The sequence below is a fragment of the Gymnoscopelus braueri genome (assembly GCF_963280865.1).
Source record: "Gymnoscopelus braueri genome assembly, chromosome: 8".
Classification (NCBI taxonomy): domain Eukaryota; kingdom Metazoa; phylum Chordata; class Actinopteri; order Myctophiformes; family Myctophidae; genus Gymnoscopelus; species Gymnoscopelus braueri.
The window spans coordinates 29,143,140-29,163,690 of NC_137609.1; the positions used below are offsets into that span (position 1 = coordinate 29,143,140).

Sequence of the window (20,551 nt, forward strand, 5' to 3'; positions counted from 1 at the left end):
ATCTGTCGAAATAACATGCTATTTAAATTACATTTAAGACTGCATGGTCGTCAAGGCTTGGTCAAGTGCTACGGGCTAAGGTGGAGTCTGAAGAGGTGAGTCTTCAGATTACAGCAGAAAATTGGGAGTGAGTCTGCAGTTCTAACTGCAATGGGGAGTTGGTTCCACAGTTTGGGAGCCAGAAGGAAGAAGAGTCTGGGACGTGTGGAGCGTTGTCCCGGATGTCTTAGGGAAGGTTAAGACAGCTTCAGCTGATCTGAGAGAGCCGGAAGGGTTGTAGGGTTGGATCAGACTTTGAAGATATGGGGATGCCATACCTTTGGTTGTTTTGTAGGCCAACATATGTGTTGTACTCTGTGCGGGCAGTAACTAGGAGCCAACGGAGGAAGCAGAAAAGGGGGGAGACATGAGAACATTTTGGCTGGTTGAAGAGCATTCTGGTCTCTGGATCATTTGGAGGGGCTTAAGTGCATGTATGCTGGGAGGCCAGTAAGGAGCGAGTTACAGTTGTCAAGTTTTGATATGACTGAGGTCTGGTTAAGGAGCTGGGCTGACTCCTGGGTGAAGAAGGGTCTGATCCTTTTAATGTTATAGAGTGTAAACCTACAGGATCGAGTGGCCGCTGCAATGTGTGCCTTGAATGTGAGCTGACTGTCCAGAACACCAAGGTTCTTGGCCGTGGAACCAAAGTCACCAGGGCCTTGTCTGTGGAAATAGTTAGATCCTGCATGGGGCAGGACTTACCTGGCTACTACATCTAAGTAGAAGTACAATACTTAGTACTTGATAGTATGGGTGGATGAATATGGATGAACAGCAGCACACTGATAGTGCAGTATTGTGCCAATTTAAATTAAATCCCAGTATTATGCCAATTTAAATTAAACCCCTAACTGTGGTGGCTGTGAATGACAGGCTTTTCTTTTGACCTTTGATTAAATTACTTTCCAAGCTGTGTTAGCCTAAAGTCTGGTGACACAAGGTTAGTGTTAGCCAGGCTTTCCTTGGAGCTTTGGTACAGGGCATGTGCACATATTGTACTACCATTGTTTATCATGTGTAACTGTGTGAAGTGCTTGTCATTATTACTTCCCACTCTTTGCTTGCTTTCTTTGTTTTGCACAATGTGTAAATAAAGTGCATGTTTTCTTTTTTGCTAAATGTGCTTTAAAAATGTTAATTTGATTAACAGAATCAGGATTAACAGAATAAAATCCCTTACAGTGGGGACAGTTGGCTGGAATACATATGCCTTTGGGCAATTGAAATAATGGGAACACATTTTTCAAAGTTAAAAAGTAAATATTTGCTGCCCATGATTAGTGCTTTAGGCTGTGTAACATGTATTAAAGGCAAGCTAATATCGTCTTTAAGCAGTATTTGATAATAAAATGATGCCAGGTAGAGTCCTTCGATGTTTTTGTTCCTTCTATTACCACACATACAATACAATGTCGCCCCTTGTGGACAGTTCACAGGGCCAAACAAAAGCGGCCAATCGTAACAGAGGTCTCCAGCGGGCCTTACTTTGAGTGGCGTGAATACCAAGCATTCAGCTGCGACTCGGCAAGTCACTAACCAATAGCAAGTGGCATTTCGCTGCGGGAGGGCGGGCTCTCTCGCTATCGGAGGCAGAGGAGGGCCCGGCCACTAGAGCACAAGCGGAAGGAAAATGGCTGCCGTGGCTGCAGAGCCAGGAGCTGCAGTGGTTCCGATAACAACAACAACAGCGGCTACGGACGATGAAGGCCACCTCGAACCGGGCCTGGGCGGGCCGTCGCATCGGGGAGCCGGCCTCGGGCCCGTCCCGGAGCACGAATACGCGCGGGTTATGGACCTAGTTGACCCCCATCTGAAGGATGGGGATGTGGTGTTGGAGGAATGCGGCCATGTCAGGCCGGAGCTAGAAGCCGCGGCGGGAAAAGCCTTCATCTCCCGTGCTGCTGGCGAGGAGGACGTCGTAACCGCATCCGACGGCGGAGAACTGTTGTCGAAATACACGCCGTCGCCGTCGGGCGTAGGGGAGCGTCTGATAGCCGTGGAGCGTTTCTCTCCCTTGGCGGTGGTTGAGGCAGAGGTTCAGGCTGTCTACCACCAGAGCATCACCACGGACCCTCAGCCGTCAGCGGTCTTCCTGCATTCGTTCCCCGCTCACCCGCCCGTGACGGAAGCCGGGCTGTCGTTAGCGGAACCGGCGGAACCGACCACCACCAACGACTATTATCAGAACCGAATCGAACCTAGAATATTATCCCAACCGGTGGATATAGACGTTTATACATCTTTGATAGAACCCGAGCTGCTGGGGCCCGAAGAACCCGCTGAGAGTAATCATCCCGGTTCCGCGGTTTCTAAGGATGTTGCTGTGGAGGATGCTGTGCTGCGGGACGGTGCCGTTACAGCGGATCGCCTGTCGCTAAGGGAGAGCCAGGTCCAGGTGGCTCTCAGAACTGCCAACACGGACATGGACACAACGACAGGTTACATCAATAATTGTGATTTCTCATCTTCTAGTGCCGGAACCCAGAACAAAAGCTATCCCTTTGTTAGAGACGAGCCCCCGGTAACGGGCCAAGCTGGGTCGGTGACCGTTAGCTCCTCGTCGGTGTTGGGATCACGGACTCTGCAGGACCCTAGTTGTCCATCTTCTTCGCCTTGCCGTTCGCCTAAACGGAGGCTCATAGACGCCACACACTTGAAGCAGGAGACGTTGGGGATGGGACTCGAACCCGTCGCGGCGGAGCCCAGCAGCGGTGCCGAGCCGAAGCCCTCCTTGCCGTGCCATGTGGTCTCCGAGCCTTCTTCTGTGGAGCAGCTGACTCCAGGTTCCGAGGTCCGGGTGTCCCTGGACCACATCATCGATGACGCGCTGGTGGTGTCCTTCCGGGTGGGCGAGAAGATATTCTCTGGGGTGCTAATGGACTTGTCCAAAAGGTAACTGGTGTGGTGACCACTGAAAAATACATGATTTCTCTGCAGTAGGCCTAATTCAATGTCTCAATAAGTGGGTAGCCCCTTTCGGAAACCCTGTATACATTTTCCGTCAGCCCAAATACAAAAAAGGTATACAGGGTTCCGAAAGGGGCTTAATAAGTGGGGTGTTTCACTGTTATCTCCCACCGTATAGAGAAGTATGGACCAAATCATATGATATCAAACAATACAATCATTTTTAGATTGGAGAAACTCTTACAAATGGGGGTCCATGACCAACTACAGATACTTGTACATGAACAGAAACATACAGTAAATGGTGTGGCCTTAACCATACAGGCTTACACACAGTCAAGTGTGTACCTAGGAAAGACATCCATGCAGGAAAGAAATGTAAGGCCATCATCTGTGAGAATAATTCAATTCAATAATTCAATTTCAGACAGACCAGTTCAGTCTTGGTGATATGCCTAGATTGAACTGGTCTGGCGGAATCCCTGCTGGTTCAAGTCTTAAGTATTGTCAGATATCATTCACCTCTCTTATTAGTTGAGTTCTAGTCCTGAGTAACCATAATTTAGAGGACAACTCTGTAGGGTACAGGACACCCATGAGGAGATTATGTTAGGTCCATCCTGTAAGCTCTTTGTTGTTTGTTATGCATGCATACACACCATGCATGTCATGTCCACAAGGTTAGTGCAAACATACCTACATAATCAGCCATGTACATACACAACAACCTAACACACGCTTCAATGGCCTCTGTGTTAAAGGCCCATTTATTAATTATGTACATACATAATATAAAGGATATCAGCACAGAAGTGTAGCTGTAGCCTAAAACCCTTTTACATGCACTAGAGGGCAAATGATGGCTGTGTGTCCAGAGCACTTGAACACAGACTTGACCTACTTTCATAACTTGCATAATGCATTCACAGTCACATCAGTCCTTCCTTGGTCTCATAAATCTGGTCAAATGAGTCTTTTCGGATTGTGTATGCTTGTATGATACTTGCAGTGTCCACTCAAAGATGAGATTTTGCTTAACCCTATTACACTTCATATTTGTATAGAAAAGCTGATGCTTATGCCATGAAATAACATACCGTAGCCCTAACCATATGGCAGCCCTTGTTGTGATGTAGTCAGTCAGATGATAAAAGCTTATTTACATAGGCATGCAGTGTTCTGTAGCTTAATATCAGTAGGCTTGGCTCATGATTCATGGAATGCCTGAAGGGTGTTTGCTTCCAAAGGCCTGTTTCCTGGTAAAGAGGTCTTCTGATAGTCCCGTTAAAGATCATCACCGTGTAAGCTTATTAAAAGCCTGTGTTGGTAATGCCAACCAACCTGTGTACTGTGTAATGTGCACTATAAATAGTGGTTCTTGTGGTTTGCATCATGGGCCAAAGGAGCAATTTTTTCAGTCCACCACCACCAAGTGAAGAAAATAATATATTATAAAGGGTGCAACAGTTAATCTAACTAGTGTAATTAATTGATTATAAAAATAATCGATAATCAATCAATACTTGATTCCTATTTTGGGCATGTCATTATAGGCTAAACGTCAACAATCTTATATTAAAATGGCTTAAATGGCTTAAAAGGATCCCTGGCTAATAAGCCTCATATGCCTTAATATATTATAATTGCCCTCTATAACAACATTAAAAAATTAAATACACCTTTATTTTAGAAACAGTTCATCTTTTACTGAAGGGGGACAATGCCCGTTGCAAGTTGATGATGTCCTTTGTTCATGTGTGGTCCAGACCTATGGAATGCATGTGCTAATAAAACATATTTAAAAAAATAATTATATTTTTATATATATATATATATATATATATATATATATATATATATATATATATAGTTTTATGCTCACATTAACCGTAGGAAGTATTACGTGGGTTTTAGTTATGTTTAGGTTAAGTATATTGTTTATTGTTGGACCACACATGGACATCGATCATTAGGAGAAATTAATGGATTTCATTTGGGGAACAAAACCATTACCTCAACTGTTTTAAATCATGGCAAACATTCTAAATGAAGTGGTTCAGTGTATGTATAGTAATACAAAATTATATAACCCAGAAAAGGAAATTCAGTCCTTGCTGTTATGCCTGTAATGTATGAATAATAGTTGTGGAAACTAAAATGTGGATGTACAGTTATACAACAGTGCAACTTGTTTTCAAGAGGCTATTTGTTACACAAGTCCTACCCAAACATCATGCCTGACCTCAATGCCCCAAAGCAGCTGTGTGATGGAATCTAATATTTTCAGATCACTTCAGTCAATGTATCCTACACACAGTATAATTAGTATATTTTTCCTTGGAATTTTAGACACGTGAACACAATCACCAGTGGGTCAGGGGGGGCACCAACTCCATCCCTGGAGCAAGCAGGGGGTTTAGTGTTTGAGTTTGGAGGATTGAACATTAGGGACTATTCAGGTATGAGCCCAAAGACTAAACACCAGGCCATCCTGGGACCTGGTGCTTTAAAGAACATAACATGGGGAATGTTCTATTTTTTTTTACATAAACATTAACAGAAGTGTTTAAGTCACATCAACTGACCATCAACCCGACCATCTTTGGTATCATTTAAAGATGTTTACTTTTTAGCACCATAACCTTTACCATTTAGGCATTAATAAAAAGTAAAATTATGCCTAACCACCCATGTTTTTCAGTTACAGTTGAAACTGTAATACTGGTCTGTCCATTGTGTGTCTTGTATCAGGAAGATGGGGAGAATGAAGATGCCAGCTATATTCATGGTGCTACACAGAATCACACTAGCTTATCTCAGTTTAATTAATGGGCTGAATATAGACAGCCTTGGAGAAGTGAGAGAGAGGAGTGAAGATGGGAGGAGGGAGGTGTTGATGAAGGGATGGGAGTGGAGCCTGTCAACACAAATAGGGGGGGGCATAATGTGAGTGTAGTGATTGTTGTTATTGCTGTGCTGTTCAGCTCTGAATTTGGCCTTCAAATGACCCTGAAATACAAATAAAAACGTAATGAATTATGAAGAAAATCTACCACGAAGAGGAAGCTTTTAGTGGCTGTCAACAGCTGACTCTAGCTGTCCCTTTGTCTTCACCCATTGTCCTCACATATTTCCTGCCCTCTGAGAACTTCCTGCTTGCTTGTGATTGGCCAGGAGGGTTCCATGGCATTGTTTCCACAAGGCATTATGTGTGTTCACACAGGCAGGTAACATCATTGTCTTGTCACAGTATGTATAGTGTATATAGTTATATTGTATACACATGCAACTATAATAAATCGTTTGATGTAGTAAAGAAAACATTTCATGTGTCTGACAGGGGCACAAGACTACAGCAGCCCACATGACTTTTCATGTACAGTGCAAAGGGACAGTGTAGATATGCTTAGGCTGTCGACTAACATGTATATAATTGTTTTTATTATGTTATCATTTCATTACAAACTTCCATTTAAAATTCAATGGTGATTAGACGGTGTAGAAGGCCTGACACCCTAAGCGGTGAGGGTCCAGAGTTGATTTGTGTCATAAGATAGATTTCTTTGCAACATTATTGGTTGCAACAAAAACTACAGAAAGGGCATTCTGTGGGCCTTAAATTTAATACTTAGGGCTTTGCCTTTGCTGTTATACAGAATAATAAAGAGGAGCTCCTTTAGGACATGGTTATTATTCAAAATCAATGTGTATCGTGATACACATAATATCGTGGCTTCTGTATTGTGATTCGTATCGTATCATGTTGTTGTAGGCACTACCCAGCCCTAAAAGTGACGATAAAATGATGGGAGCGCGCCGTATCTAGTCATGACTTTATTACGACTTGCGTCTTAATAAAATAATATAAAATAATTTAATTTTGTCGTTGTGACAGTGAAATTATTTAAAAGTCTGTTGGTGTAAGGCCGGCATAAAAGTATTTTCAATACTAATTTTCAAAGTCTTTTAGTGTATTATTAATGTGAGAGGATGGCAGACTTAAGTCTTTTAAGTCGTTCAAAAAGTATTTTAGTGTATAGAAGGCATTAAACATACACAAACCATCAGACACATAGCCAGCAGTACAGTTTCTTCCATATTAGGACAGATCTGTTCAAATACCCTTTTATTAGATTAGTTAGTTCTCCATCTGCTCCTGTTACTCCTTCCGTCTTCCCTCCTAGTCAGGTTGTGTGATGTATTATTCACTCATTTTTCTAGACACGCCAGTTCACATCAGCTCAGCCCGTTATGGAGAAAGGCAGGGGAATCTTCTGTTTGTACCCTTTTAGTAATGTTTATATATGCTCTTTTTGTAATGTTGCTTGTTTTCTGTATGGAGAGACTACGGATAGAAATGAGCATTCTTGCTAAATCCGGCGTATTTACATTGCATTGTATGTGTGGTGTTCATTAATATGTGCTGTCCCTCCCAAATAAACGTATAAATAAATAGATTTATTTATAACACAAAACAGAGCCATCATCAGAAAGCCAGTATTATCCGTTTCATTTAATCTGAATGTTGAATAATTTAATGCGATGGCCACTCAGTGAGACATATTTTAAACTGAATCAGGTGAATGTATTTTTTGGATACGTACAGTACTTTTATACATCACACACTCCCTGTGGTATGCTTGCAGATCCCGGATTCCGAATGTTGACGAACTATACCTTATTCTTAACTATTTTTTTCTGTCTGTCTTTTTGTCTGTCGTTGTATGTTCCCCTCAGGTTTGGTCCCTATGGCATTCCCATCACAGTATTCCCCAAGAGGGACTACAAAGACAGACCCCAAGTAACTATGCAGCTACAACCAACCCAGCAACAACAGCAGCAGCCTCTCCAGGAACCAGAAAGGCCTGACGGTGTCAACACAATGGACATCTCCTGCTCCGAAGGCTCCGACCACCAGCGTCTTAGTGGGGAGGGACAGGCAGTGGCAGCAATCCCACAGCCCTCTCAAACTGCCCCTCCTCACCCCTGGAGCTCCAAGCCTCCTCCGTTGTTCCAGGAAGGGGCGCCGTACCCTCCTCCACTCTTCATCAGGGACACCTACAACCAGGCCTTACCTCAGCCACCCCCCCGCAAGATCAAGCGGCCTAAGCGGCGGTATCGCTGCGAGGAGCCCACGTCCATCATGAATGCCATCAAGCTCCGCCCACGACAGGTGCTCTGCGACAAGTGCAAGTCCGCGGTGGGGAGTGGTAACAGCGGGCTCCCCCGGGAGGCACGCAGGGGCCCGCCACCATCATCTGACTCCCGGGGTGAGGACGCCGCCAAACGGAGGAGGCAGGCTGATGGAGGCTCTGTGGTTAGCAAACGGCTACGTAATGAAACGCCACGAGAGGACAAAGGAGGGCGAGGCGTGGCAGACAGACGCTCTGCGTCAGGGCTACGAGTGTCTTCGGGATCTTCCTCTGGTCGAATCCCTAGGGGTGTGGCTTCTTCGTCGTCTGTGTCCCACTCAGCCAATAGCAGCCGGGTCCGTCTGAAGCTGAACTCTAAGCAGAAGGCTCTGGGAGCGAAAGGTGCTGCTGTGGAATGCTCCAAGGCACGACATGCTCTAAAAAAGCTGGCCAGGACCTCTCAGCCCAGGATCCAGTCGACCCAGAGCGCCTCCCAGCAGCCTCCCCATCACCGGAGACAGCCAAAGGACAGCTCTGCCAACTCCAACCCTGCGCTGACGGGGCCCAAGACCATGACACGCTCCGCATCCCTGCAGGAGGCCAGCCAGAATCAGAAGATCCACTTCACGCGCCGACTGCAGCACCTCAACACGGCAGTTGTCGGGTCGAATCCCCGCGCCACTCCGCTCCCGCCTAGGATGCGCATAAAGCCACAAAGGTATCGTACAGAGGACAACCAGGTTTCACCCCCAAATCCCCCTCCCAAACAGCAGCTACGTCTGCCGTCTGTCAGAGCGAGCGCTCACGCTGGTCCCCCTCCAAAGCAGCCTGATTTAAGCCCTGCCCCTGATCCCTCCCCTGTCCAGGCTGTAGCTCAGCCCCTCGGCCAAGTCCCGCCCCCCGCTGCAAACCTATCTCCTGACGTGCCTACCTGCCCCACCGCGCCCTCCCCGTCCTCCTCCTCGTCTGCTTCAGCAGGTGTTGCTAGCTTTGCTGTGGAGGTGCAGGAGGTCTCCGCTAGGCAGCCAGAGAGGGAGGAGAGCGAGGCAGAGGAGCATGAGAAGCGAGGGATGGCAGGAGGTTGCACAGAAGGAGGAGGAGGAGAAGGAGTCAGCCAGGGGAGAGCGAGCCTGGTTGTGTATGTGTCTGCTGAGGCCTCTTCATCCCACCCGCAGGCTGACTCCTCCTCTTCTTCAGGCTCCTTGGACCTGGAGGACCTCAAGTCCACCAACTCCGAGTGTAGCTCCACGGAGACCTTTGACCTCCTGCCTCCTGGAGACCTCCTCATCCACTCCTCTTACTGCTCCTCTTCCTCGTACTCCTCCTCTTCTACCCCGCCCCCTCCTCCCTCCTTTTCCTCTCCATCCCTTCCTAGCGCCTCCTCCTCATCCGCTGCTCTCACCGACACCTCTGCTCCTCCTTCCCTCACACTTCCTCCCCAAGGAAGTGAAGAGGGGCAGGGGGAGGCGATGGTCAATGAGGGAGAAGGAGAAGGGGTGGTTGGGGAGGATGGAGCTGGAGAAGGAGAGGAGCCCAAAAGGCGACGCAAGTCATCAACATGTTCTTCTTCATCTTCTTCCTCTTCTTCCAAAACCCCGTCGTTCACCAAGTCGGTGCTGAAGTGCGCGGCGCCCGATGGCCGCACCGTCTGCGTCGGAGACATCGTCTGGGCCAAGATCTATGGCTTTCCCTGGTGGCCAGCTCGCGTCCTGGGCATCACCGTCTCCCGGGGCGCCGGCACAGGCCTTGCCGTACTGCAGGAGACTCGAGTCTCCTGGTTTGGATCACCCACCACCTCTTTCCTCCCGCTGGCCCAGGTCGCCCCCTTCCTGGAATGCTTCCAGACTCGCTTTGACAAGAAGAGGAGGGGACCATACCGACGGGCCATCACTGAGGCTGCGCGGGCCGCCAAGCAGCTGACGCCGGAGGTCCGCGCCCTCCTTACGCAGTTTGAGACGTAAGGGCAAGGAGAAAAGAAAGGGACGGGAGTTAAGGACAAAGGGAGTTGCAGGCAGAGGAAGTGTGTGTGTGTGTGTGTGTGTGTGTGTGTGTGTGTGTGTGTGTGTGTGTGTGTTTTCGTGAGAGTTTTGAGTCCTGAGAGTGTTTGTGTAAATAAGGGTCTATGTTGGGGAGGGCGGGGAACAAGGTAGGGCAGGAAATGGCACTGGTCCACCATCACCACCCCACCTACCCACACACTCAGCCCCACCTCCTGCTGCTTCTAATCTATACAATCCCTCCAACCCCCCTCATCCCGGGATCAGAGATGAACCCCCCATCCCTCAGACTCTCCATATCTCCCCTTTGCTTCAAAAGACTGAGGCAACAAACAGGATGTATAGATGGATGGAGTCACGGAGAGAGGGAAAATCAGACCCCTAGCCCCAACCACAAAAAAATGCTGTTGAATAATAGTAGTTTTTACTTTTTATTTTTTCATGATTCTTGATTTTCCTTTTCTATGTAAAGATTTGGCGGCCCCGTCCTCCTCCCCCTTTAGTACGAGCATGTAGACGAAATCACCATGGTGATAATTTTGTTTTTCTACATTTTCCTGCAGGTTCTGAGGTTATTATTACTGATGGCTGGATGGATGGTTAAGATGCACTTAGTCAAACATGAAACTCAATACAGTCTCCCCTATTTCCACCAGAACACCTTTGTTATTTTTGCTAGCAGAGCTTGTGGGATGCAGTAGTGGTATGCTGTGGGCAGGTATCTTAGAACCGATTTTTTACTTCCTGTTCTGCTGTTCACACTTGTTTCTGCTGTTTGTGGAATCAGACATTCTCTTGGTTCTTCTGTATTCTTCTAAGAAGAGGAAGTGTTAAGGTTGTGCTTTGACCACATTTAGAGAAGCTAAAATATTACTTATTAATCTAATTCTACATTCTTTAAAATAAATAATTTCTGTGCTCCCGGGATGATCTGCCTCTTCCACTGTGAACTTGAAACTTTTACATGTGCGGTATTATTATTATTATTCACACTAACAAAATTGGCCTTAATGGAGAAATAACCGCCTTTCACCTTTGTTTTGGGGTTGAGGGCGGCGAGAGGGCTTAGAAGGGAACGTTAAAACAGAAAATCCATTTCTGTACTTTGTGTAATATGGGGTGTGACCTTTTGTATCAAGCATTCAGAACCAACAAACAACTGATGTTGTTTTTAATTAGGAAGTAGCTGTGTCACTTCAACTGGGTCAAGGCCTGTTAATGGATCACAACTTTGTTGTTCCTGGTGGGTCCATTCAAGGTGTTTTATTACGCTGGAGTTTTTAGGTGCTGCTGGGAAAAGTCTAAACCCCAGCTACACCCTACTGTTTCAAAGTTGATTTTGTTAGAATTACAGCTTTAAATGGGTATTACATCCTACTTAGAACATTGAATCTGTGTAACTTTGTCTCACCTTGTTATGTGGGGACCCACCAAGCATATGTCTGTGACCCATTTTGCAGCCCTGTCCCCTAGTTTGAGGAACACTTACTATTGGGGGAATTGATGTAGAGACAGATTGTCGGGTAGGACACACTGACTAGAACCATTTCAGCACGGGAAATGTCTTGTTATGATAATAATGATGGCTTTTATTTGTCCTCCCTGGTTTAAAGTTTTTATTTTGTAATGTTTATTTTATGGACTCTTTTTACCATCTGTTTGCAGATCAGAGAATACTGTATAGGGGGATGACAAGACAAACAAACAAAAGCCGTTTTGAAAAAATACAGAAAAAAAGAGAAAACCCAGTTGAAGAATTGACTTGTGTAAATGTTTTTTTTCCTGATGTTTAAAAAAAAAACTATTATAAATAAACTTGTCAAACTTCCAAGAATGCTGTTACCTAGTCGTCATTTTGGGAACTTTTTCTCATTGCTATTCACATTGACAGCAAGAGAACAAGGGTCAGCTAGACATGGATAGACATAGGATCCAGGAGAAGGCCTAATGCCCTGTACTTGGCCTTACTGGGGGTTTGGGCAGGGGGTTTTGGTTGAGGTGGTTAGGCGTCACTGTGCCTTTTTAAATCGGGCATGGTGACCGTTTGTACCAAGTACTGGTGTGCTGAATGAAATTGGATCCACAGAAAGTTATATTAGGCCTAAGCAAGATGAGGGACAGAAGCAGGATAACAGTGGGTGGGTGGGGGCATGCTCTGTTGACCTATCTCTCACCTGCAAACAGATCTGTGGTAAATTGGGTCTTCAGGGTTGTGTTTTTCTCTCAAAGTATCTCGGCAAAATGAACCATCTCTGATTTTTGTTGTTGCCCTTTGTTTATTTATTTATCTTTTCGGTTGTTTGAAGATACTCACTCCTGAAATGAGTATCTCGTAACTCCAATGTTGGGTGTGTTGTGGGTGTTTTATTGAAAGTTGACATCCCGACCCTAACCCCATCCTCTGCTATGCTAGAGGGCATATGAAGCCCCCCCCCCCCCGCCAATATCAAAAATAAATGAATGAATCGGAAAATGTATATATTTTTCCACATTCCTTTAAACTTGACCTTTTGGAGTAATGAGTTACTCATCTGAAAACAGTGATGTGTATCTAAAGTGGTGGTTTTCTTGCCAAGTAGCTTATGGGAGAAGCACAACTCTTATTAGCAGGCTGGGAAATTATTACTAAACATGACATGATGACGTGTGTCTACTTGGAATGCAATGACGCATCATTTGGAGGTCCTCACTTCTGAAAAGTTTCAGGTGAATTTTGGTATGTGCTAGCTAGTGGTCCATACCAAAAGTAGTTTGTTGGCTTGCTTGTAAGTAGGAAGGTTTTAAAGTACGGCTCATTCATTATTAGAGTCACACAACTATAGATAAATTCAGTCAGGTCTATGGTAGGCCAAAACACAATAAATAGTCAAAGCATCAACTGCAATTAACACATTTTGGAGACACCAGACATCATGCATACCATTGTATTATACAGTCATGGTCACCAAATCACCATAAAAAAATTATGCTACTGTGTATAGTGAGGAGTTATCAGGTGAGAGACAGTATGTCAATGAGAGACTTGCTTGTACGCTGTGGGTCTAATTCAGCCTGTAGCATTTTATTTAACCGTTGTAGCAGTCAGAATTACTCCAATCCTCAAGTCCAGTACGTGTACATGTATTTGGTAATACCGTTGCAGAGGCATGTTGATGGCATGAACTAATAACACATGGACACAAGATACAGGGGGAACCACATGATGGGCAATGTACCCAGTGTTGGGGGAGTTACTTTCAAAATGTAATGAATTACATATGCTTTCAATAAAAAGTGACAAGGCACGTTAACATTAACTTTGCTCTTTCTGTGCAAAAGCAATTTAATACAATGCATTACTTGCACAGAATACCCTCAAAAGGTAGCACAAAAGGAATAGGCATGGTATCAAATGGAAGAGGATAGGCTAAATAGAATAGAGAAGAATACTGCAATGTCATTTAGCTATTAAAATGCTATTTCAGCATTATAATTCATAAGACATATATTAGGTTGTATAATAAAAGTCTAAATTGTTAATGGCAGACAAACTGCATTATCTGTGTGCAACTGTGCATGAATGTATAAGAACCTAAAAACGTGTTACTTGTTACTGTTACTTGCCATAGTAATTGTAATACTTTTGCCTAATTTTTAAAAGTAAAAAGTTAGATTACTTTATTATTCATTAAAGTAATACTGTAATGCTTATGTAATGTTACCCCCAACACTAGATACCTTCAGAGAAAGGACTTTCTACTTTTAGACTGTCCACAGAAAGAGACTGAGGGTGGGTGGGGGTGGGCTCTCATACATTCCATATGTGTGTAAAAGTAAGGCTATTGGGTCATATGCAGAGAACCTGGGCATGTAAAAACAATGTCTTGTTTTTGCACATCCTTCCAAGATATACATACTGTAGTTTAGCATCCTGTACATATGCATTTTAACAGTGGTTTGAATTCAGTATTGTTTACAGTAAAGTGTCCCTGATGCAATATTTGGGTCCAATGACATGCTTGTGCAGTAGTCTGCAAATCTGCACCCTACCACAGGAATACACCCTCCTTCCTTTTGGTGTTGAGGAACAAACCATCAGCCTTGTAGTTATCAGCAGTCTCTCTACCTCATGTCCAACCTGTGTGGCATTAACACTTTTCATTTGGAAATATGTAATTTTTGTTGAATGACACTGCTGTATAAATTGACCTTAACCCTATAGCATCCCTATTCATCGTTAATATTTTTTAAACACTTTTTATATATATATATATATATAGAGAGAGAGAGAGAGAGAGAGAGAGAGAGAGAGAGAGAGAGAGAGAGAGAGAGAGAGAGAGAGAGAGAGAGAGAGAGAGAGAGAGAGAGAGAAGAGCAAAACCGGGAGGGGGTTATATATAGTGTAGAGCAAAAACAGGAGGGGGGCTAGTATAGAGCCCTTGGGAATCCAGTCAGCTAAGTATAGTTAATGTTATGTATTGTGCTGTAAAATAAATACGTGTTAGGAGGATTGTGTGATGCAGAAAACGTTCCAATGCTGTGTAGATCAGAGTAATATCTGAGGAAGTAGCTCTGGAAGACTGTAGTTTTGTATTGAGCGGCTTAGGGTGAATTTAAAGCAAGATGGTGCTAAAAAGGTGCATGTGTGCTCAGTAAAACCCTTCAGTCCGTGTACTGTCTTCATATCTTGTACTCCAGTGTTGCCTACGGTTTCTGCTTCAGCTTTGGGTGGCTGGCTTTCAGGTTTGATTAGACTGAATGCAAGACTGTGCTGTGGTCGAATAGCTCACACAGTTTAGCCAGGATACGTTTGTGGATGTGACATATAGACGACATTCTCTTGTTTTAGCCATGGGCTCCGCTCCGTCTGTTTTATCTGCCAGTGAAGAGTGTACCACTGCTGAATCTGCTTCAATGGCTCTGAATAGCACTCAAATGTCTTTGGAAACCTCAGACCCTGTAGGAAAATAAGGCCCTGATAGTGATTATTATTTTCTTTTTCTGTTTTGTTTTTGTTGCATCAGACGCTCTGAACTCTGCTGTGAACAATAATCTTAACTTGTTTTCTCTGTTCTCCCTTCATTATTCCCGCTCTGTTTCCCTTTTCTTGTATTCCCTCTCTACTACTTCTCCTCTGTCCCCCCTCCAGTGCTGCCACAGTGAAGGGTTGCTGATGGGCGTCTACACCTGAACACTGCCATTGGTGGAGAGGCTGACGGGCCATGACAAGAGCTGTCCAATGAGGAGAGGGAAGGATAGCATATGATATGGACATAATTATTATTATTTAAAAAAAATTGGTGGGGGTGGGGGGGGGGTGAAGATTCTATATTTATAAAGAGATGCAGAGATACTCGCCTACTAATCATGCTGTAAAACCCTGGGTTTGTTCTTGAAGGAAAATGCAGACAGTGTCAACATGTTTCAGGAGAGATTTGACTGCTTAAAATAATAATAATTGACCAGATTGATGCAAATTATCACGCACATATCACACAACACTGTGTGCGGACAGTATTGTGAATGATAACTCATATCCTAATTACTGTATATCCCAGTGCTGAACAGAATGTAAACTGAGCTGGACGTAGGACACCAAACTCAACAGTAAATGGTATAAAGTGTCATTTTATTATAGCTCATGGACAGGTATAAGTACCTGGGTTTGTTTTAAACAAGTTCAAAAACAGTAGCCCAAATACCAATGCACATAGGAACACATTCATTTCCCCCTCATATGTTTACCTTCTAGAGCTTCTTTAGTTTTTAGTCAGCTACAAAAAACAAACAAAAGAAAAGAAAAAAAGTCTCTATTAAATAAATACTGGGTCTTAGAATCTCATTCCTCTAAAATGAGTGTAAAAATCTGTCTCTGATGTGAGATAATTTCACTTGTTTCCTATGCAAACTTTTTTGGACATAATTAAAAGTACAATAAACACAGAGGATATTTGACATAATGACAATGATATAGGCACATAGTTCACATAATTGGCACACATACAAAATAATGGACATCTCAACACATGGGCAGATGGCAATACTGTACATAAAGTCAGTGTTTACATACATTGGGGAGACGTGGACAGTGCTCCTAGTATGCCGTACATTAAAAGATGGTGTCCAAGCAAAGGTGCTTTGAATTAAGGCCGATTACTCAACTAATTTACTTGACTGAAGGATATTCCACAAACAAGCGGATTATATAAAAGAACAAGTGGAATTAGTTAACCACACAACATTGGCATATTATTTCATTTGTTTTAAGAATAAGAAAGGACTCCATATAAGGCAACATTCAATGTGAATATTTGTTTGCAGGCTGGTGGTCAAGCTAGCATTTATAGGCAAATCAAACAAAATAGTCCATTTGTTAAACCCTCTGTCAGGCCCTATCTTGTGTGGTTGTGACTACCTAGATTTGCTATGCCTGAATTCTACATAGTTAGTTATAGTCTGACTGACTGTCTAAATTAAATCGTGGACAGGGAATGCACTTTACCTACAAACTGTTTGGTTCCCAACCAATCTGTGATCCATGGAATTTGGTATGGCGTCCACCCATGTCAACTTTGAAAATTAAAACTATATTTATATAGGATATTTTGTTTGGTTTATTTGTATAGGGGCAGATACAGTATGCCTACTGTCCCTGAAAGCACATAAACATAGTTATATGACATCACAATGATTATGACAATGCTTCTATAAAAAGCCCTGTTTTGATAAAATTAGCACAATGCAATATAATATACAGTTGTTTACACCAAATAAATCTATATTTACTCAGTCAGTGACCATTAGCATACAGTATATCTTAAATCTGGGGAAACAACAGAGATAAAACATGTGTTGTACAGTATAGGGGCACCAACACGGTACTTAAAGGACCATACTGGAGTCTATACATGGCCTTGTCTATTCACAGCCTCAGCCATATATCGTACATAAACAGACAATTGTCCCTTCAATGGCTTTATGTTTAGACATTGTGTTTGTTTATATTTTGTCCAAAGTTATCTAAATATTACTGAACCTCCCTGAATAATTGAGTCAATGTTGGCCGTTTGTAATTGTGTGGTTAATACGTTATGAACATTTGCATTGCATTCATAATCAATCTTTTCTCCAGGGTCTATTTTTATCTAGACTTTTCATATAATGCTGTCTTTTAAAATGAGATGATAATGTAACCTTGACAGACAGACACACACACACACACACACACACACACACAAAACAATTAAATTACATTTAGTGTGTGTTGTTTTACCTGTACTTAGTACCCAAACTTCAAGTTAATTTTCATTCCTCAATGAAATTACCTGAATTTAAACAAAGTCTTTGGAAAACGTTCAGCAGCAATGTACACCATGAGTCATAGTCAATGGGCAAAACATGCCAGACCACCAGTAAGGTCCTTTAATATACTGTCTGACAGAGGACTAGACGTTACAAGACTGAGCATGTTCGTTCTCTGATCAAGTTTATATGCAGGGTAGGAAACTAAATAAAATCAGACAACCAAAGTGGCTGCAAGACACCCACCAGCCACAGTCAGAATTTGTAGCAGAATTGGGCTGTAGCTGGTATGTACGTCTGCTAGTCACCCTTGCAGCTAATCAACCACCATTTGAACATCCTACTCTGTTTTATAAACTAAGTTGACTGAGAAAATAGTTGTATGTGCACAGCAAAACCCCCAAAGTCGTGATTTTGTAGTGTGAATTTCAAGGTATAGGCCTAAACAAGCCAGTATGGCCTGTAGCCTAGAGTTACTTCCCTGCCCTGCTTTTATCCATCACACAGTAAAAACGCTTGAAATGCATTCTGAAAGTGTTCAAATAAACTCTCAGGATTTTACTGTGCATCTGATATACTGGTAGGCTTCATACTTTGATCTGTGATCTTGAAGAAGAAGGAAAAAAGCAAATATGTGAACATAAAATAGGAAAATAAAAATAATATGATTATTATGTACAAAAAAAGAATATATCATAAATGCAATACGGATTGCATGTGCTATGCTGTAGGTGCAGAGGGCTGCCCAGGCTTTGATGTTGCTAAACTGTCTAGAATGATTCCCTGTCCTCTGCAAACCCAAACCCTTTGTCCCACTGGTATGTCATGCTAGTTTTTGTGGCAGTTGAGAGGGGTCATGTGCAGTCCACAGTGGAGAAACTTAGAGAAATGGTTGTAAATGTGTGTTCCTAAAAGATAATTAAAGATTTATTATGAGCCAAACCCTTACTTTACCCATAGCTTCACTGGAGATCTTACGTATGTATAACCTTCACCATAAATAGAAAGAGGGGGGGAATATTTGTGATTATCGACAATATATAATATATTTAAAAAGTGTTTTGTGGCCATTGAGACCTGAACGTTGAAACGGATAGCTGATTTTGTGACAAAGGTCATAAACCCAACTAAAATCTATGTCTCAAACTTATGACATGTTTCCTCTTCTGGGCTGCCTGAAACTGATTGTACTTGACACTGGGGACAAACACAACAGTGTGTATTATATCCTGTTCGCACAGAAAGCTACAGCAGAAACTCATGGTCTGAAACAATTTTCTACAACTTTGGCCATGTTGCCCACAGTCGCTTGCTTGTGAGCATGAAAATAAGATTGCAGCTGGATTTCTCAACCACATTTCCCACTGGCAGCCATTAACATATACATTGATGTATTGCCCACCTAATGCACAGCACTGGTGCAAAATCTAAGAAATCACCTGGCTCAACCCAGCGATTGGGCAATAGAATGACTGCATCAGGCATTGTTGAACAACACAATACAGTTGGTCATAGTTCATAGGTAAAATAGTTCCTCTTTGTTGCCTTATAATTATCTGTGTATCACAGCCAGGGCACTAAATAGGTCACTCGATGTGTCCTTATCTTCTTCATTACGCTTTCTTCATAAGGTGACCTATTATACACACAGATAACATTTAGGAAGAAAAAAATACACAGACATATAGGTTCATGTGTCCACTCAAGGAGGGAGCATTTCACAGATTAAGAAAAAAACTGAACACAATCATTGTTGAATTATGGAACCCAACATTCATTCACTTAACACAGGGTTTACATTTCCTTCAATCCAGAGTAAATTTGGCACTGAACTGAAGGCTCAGCAGGTGTTTCATATACTGAGACTGTACAGCCCCACTGTGGCTAAAGTGGTCACAGTTTAGCCTCAGTCACTTTAGCCTCAAACCCTTTTCTCTCTTGTACATAGCAATGCGTTTGAGAACAATCGACAGGTCTGTGCAGGGTCCAGTACTCCAGTTGATCATCATGGGAATTTTCATGTGAACCCAGTTTGTTATTGACCGAAGCTATCTGTATATCTCTAACAATCAGTAAACTTGCTTTTTGCCTTCGTAACAGCTCTCACTGTCCCTTCTTTACAGCAATGCATTTATTTAAGGATTCTCTGATGTTCTATGGGAGTCACATTGTTTTCTACTGTTAGGCATGAGAGAAGACTACCTTAACATCAGTAAAGTGTTTAAATTAGAAAATCATAACATTTGTACATAAGGGGTTGGGTAGGGTACTTGATTACAGTTTTGTTGTACAGTCCCGTTGTCAGAAACCACCACTGCAAAACTGAACTTATGTGTTGCGTTTCACGACAGTAGTACAAGTAGTAATGCCCGACCCACACTGGACACATTTGTATCACAGAACGTCATGCTTTTTTCATTTGGCAACAGTTGCATGCATTTTCGCAAACACAATGTACAGTATGTTGGTAAGCATGACAAAGAGACATTGCAAAAATGTTCACAACCCACAGTACAACACTAGAGAGCTGAGCATTTTACATTAAGCATGTGGTAACATCAGCTCAGTGGCCTTGTGGTTAGTGTGTACGGCCTAGATTGGGAGGTCAGGCTTCAATCCCCTGGCAAGGTCATCCCAAACACTATAAAAATGGGACCCAATGGACCCTCAGCATCAAGGGTTGGAATGGGGAAAGGGCCAGGGGGTGTACTTGTACATTGTGTATGTACTTGTACATCAAGCCTATAGCCTGGTTCCAAACCATAGACCCCGACCACTCTCTAATCAGGCTACATCAAGCCGCCTCACGTACAGATGGGCCACATGGCATGGGAACCATTTGTTCCCAAGGCTTCCTACTTATGGAATAACTCTATGGGAAAGAGGTTCTTTGTCGCCACCTTGTGCATTCTACTTAAGGGTCAGTGACAAAATGGAGCAAGATGACACATTTTCTAATCTTTGAAAATCTTATTTTAAAGGCACGTAACAGGTTTGTTAAAATGTACATTTTGTAGTCATGTTCATTTGAAAAGACATTTACACAATTTTTACAAAAGAAATTACAGAATGTGCCTGAAATTTTCAAATGGTGTAACCACATAGAAATATTGAATTTTTTATCCACTTTAGGTGAATGAAAGTCTCATAAAAATGTTACTTATTTGCAATTATTTAATATCAAATGATTTT

At 43.0% G+C, this 20,551-nt stretch overlaps 1 protein-coding gene across 2 annotated transcripts; it reads left to right on the top strand.

Moving 5' to 3' along the window:
• Positions 1-1,667: 1,667 nt before the first annotated feature.
• On the top strand, positions 1,668-19,416 carry pwwp2a (PWWP domain containing 2A). Of its 2 annotated transcripts, XM_080434680.1 has the most exons (3): positions 1,668-2,934; positions 7,687-10,038; positions 15,207-19,416. In XM_080434680.1, the coding sequence occupies exons 1-3, from the start codon at positions 1,673-1,675 to the stop codon at positions 15,229-15,231; spliced, it is 3,639 nt and encodes a 1,212-aa protein (XP_080290806.1). In that variant the 5' UTR covers positions 1,668-1,672; the 3' UTR covers positions 15,232-19,416. The 2 variants fall into 2 exon arrangements, with proteins under 2 accessions (XP_080290806.1, XP_080290807.1); XM_080434681.1 differs by lacking the exon at positions 15,207-19,416 and having other exon boundaries at positions 7,687-11,822.
• The last annotated feature ends 1,135 nt before the right edge of the window (positions 19,417-20,551 follow it).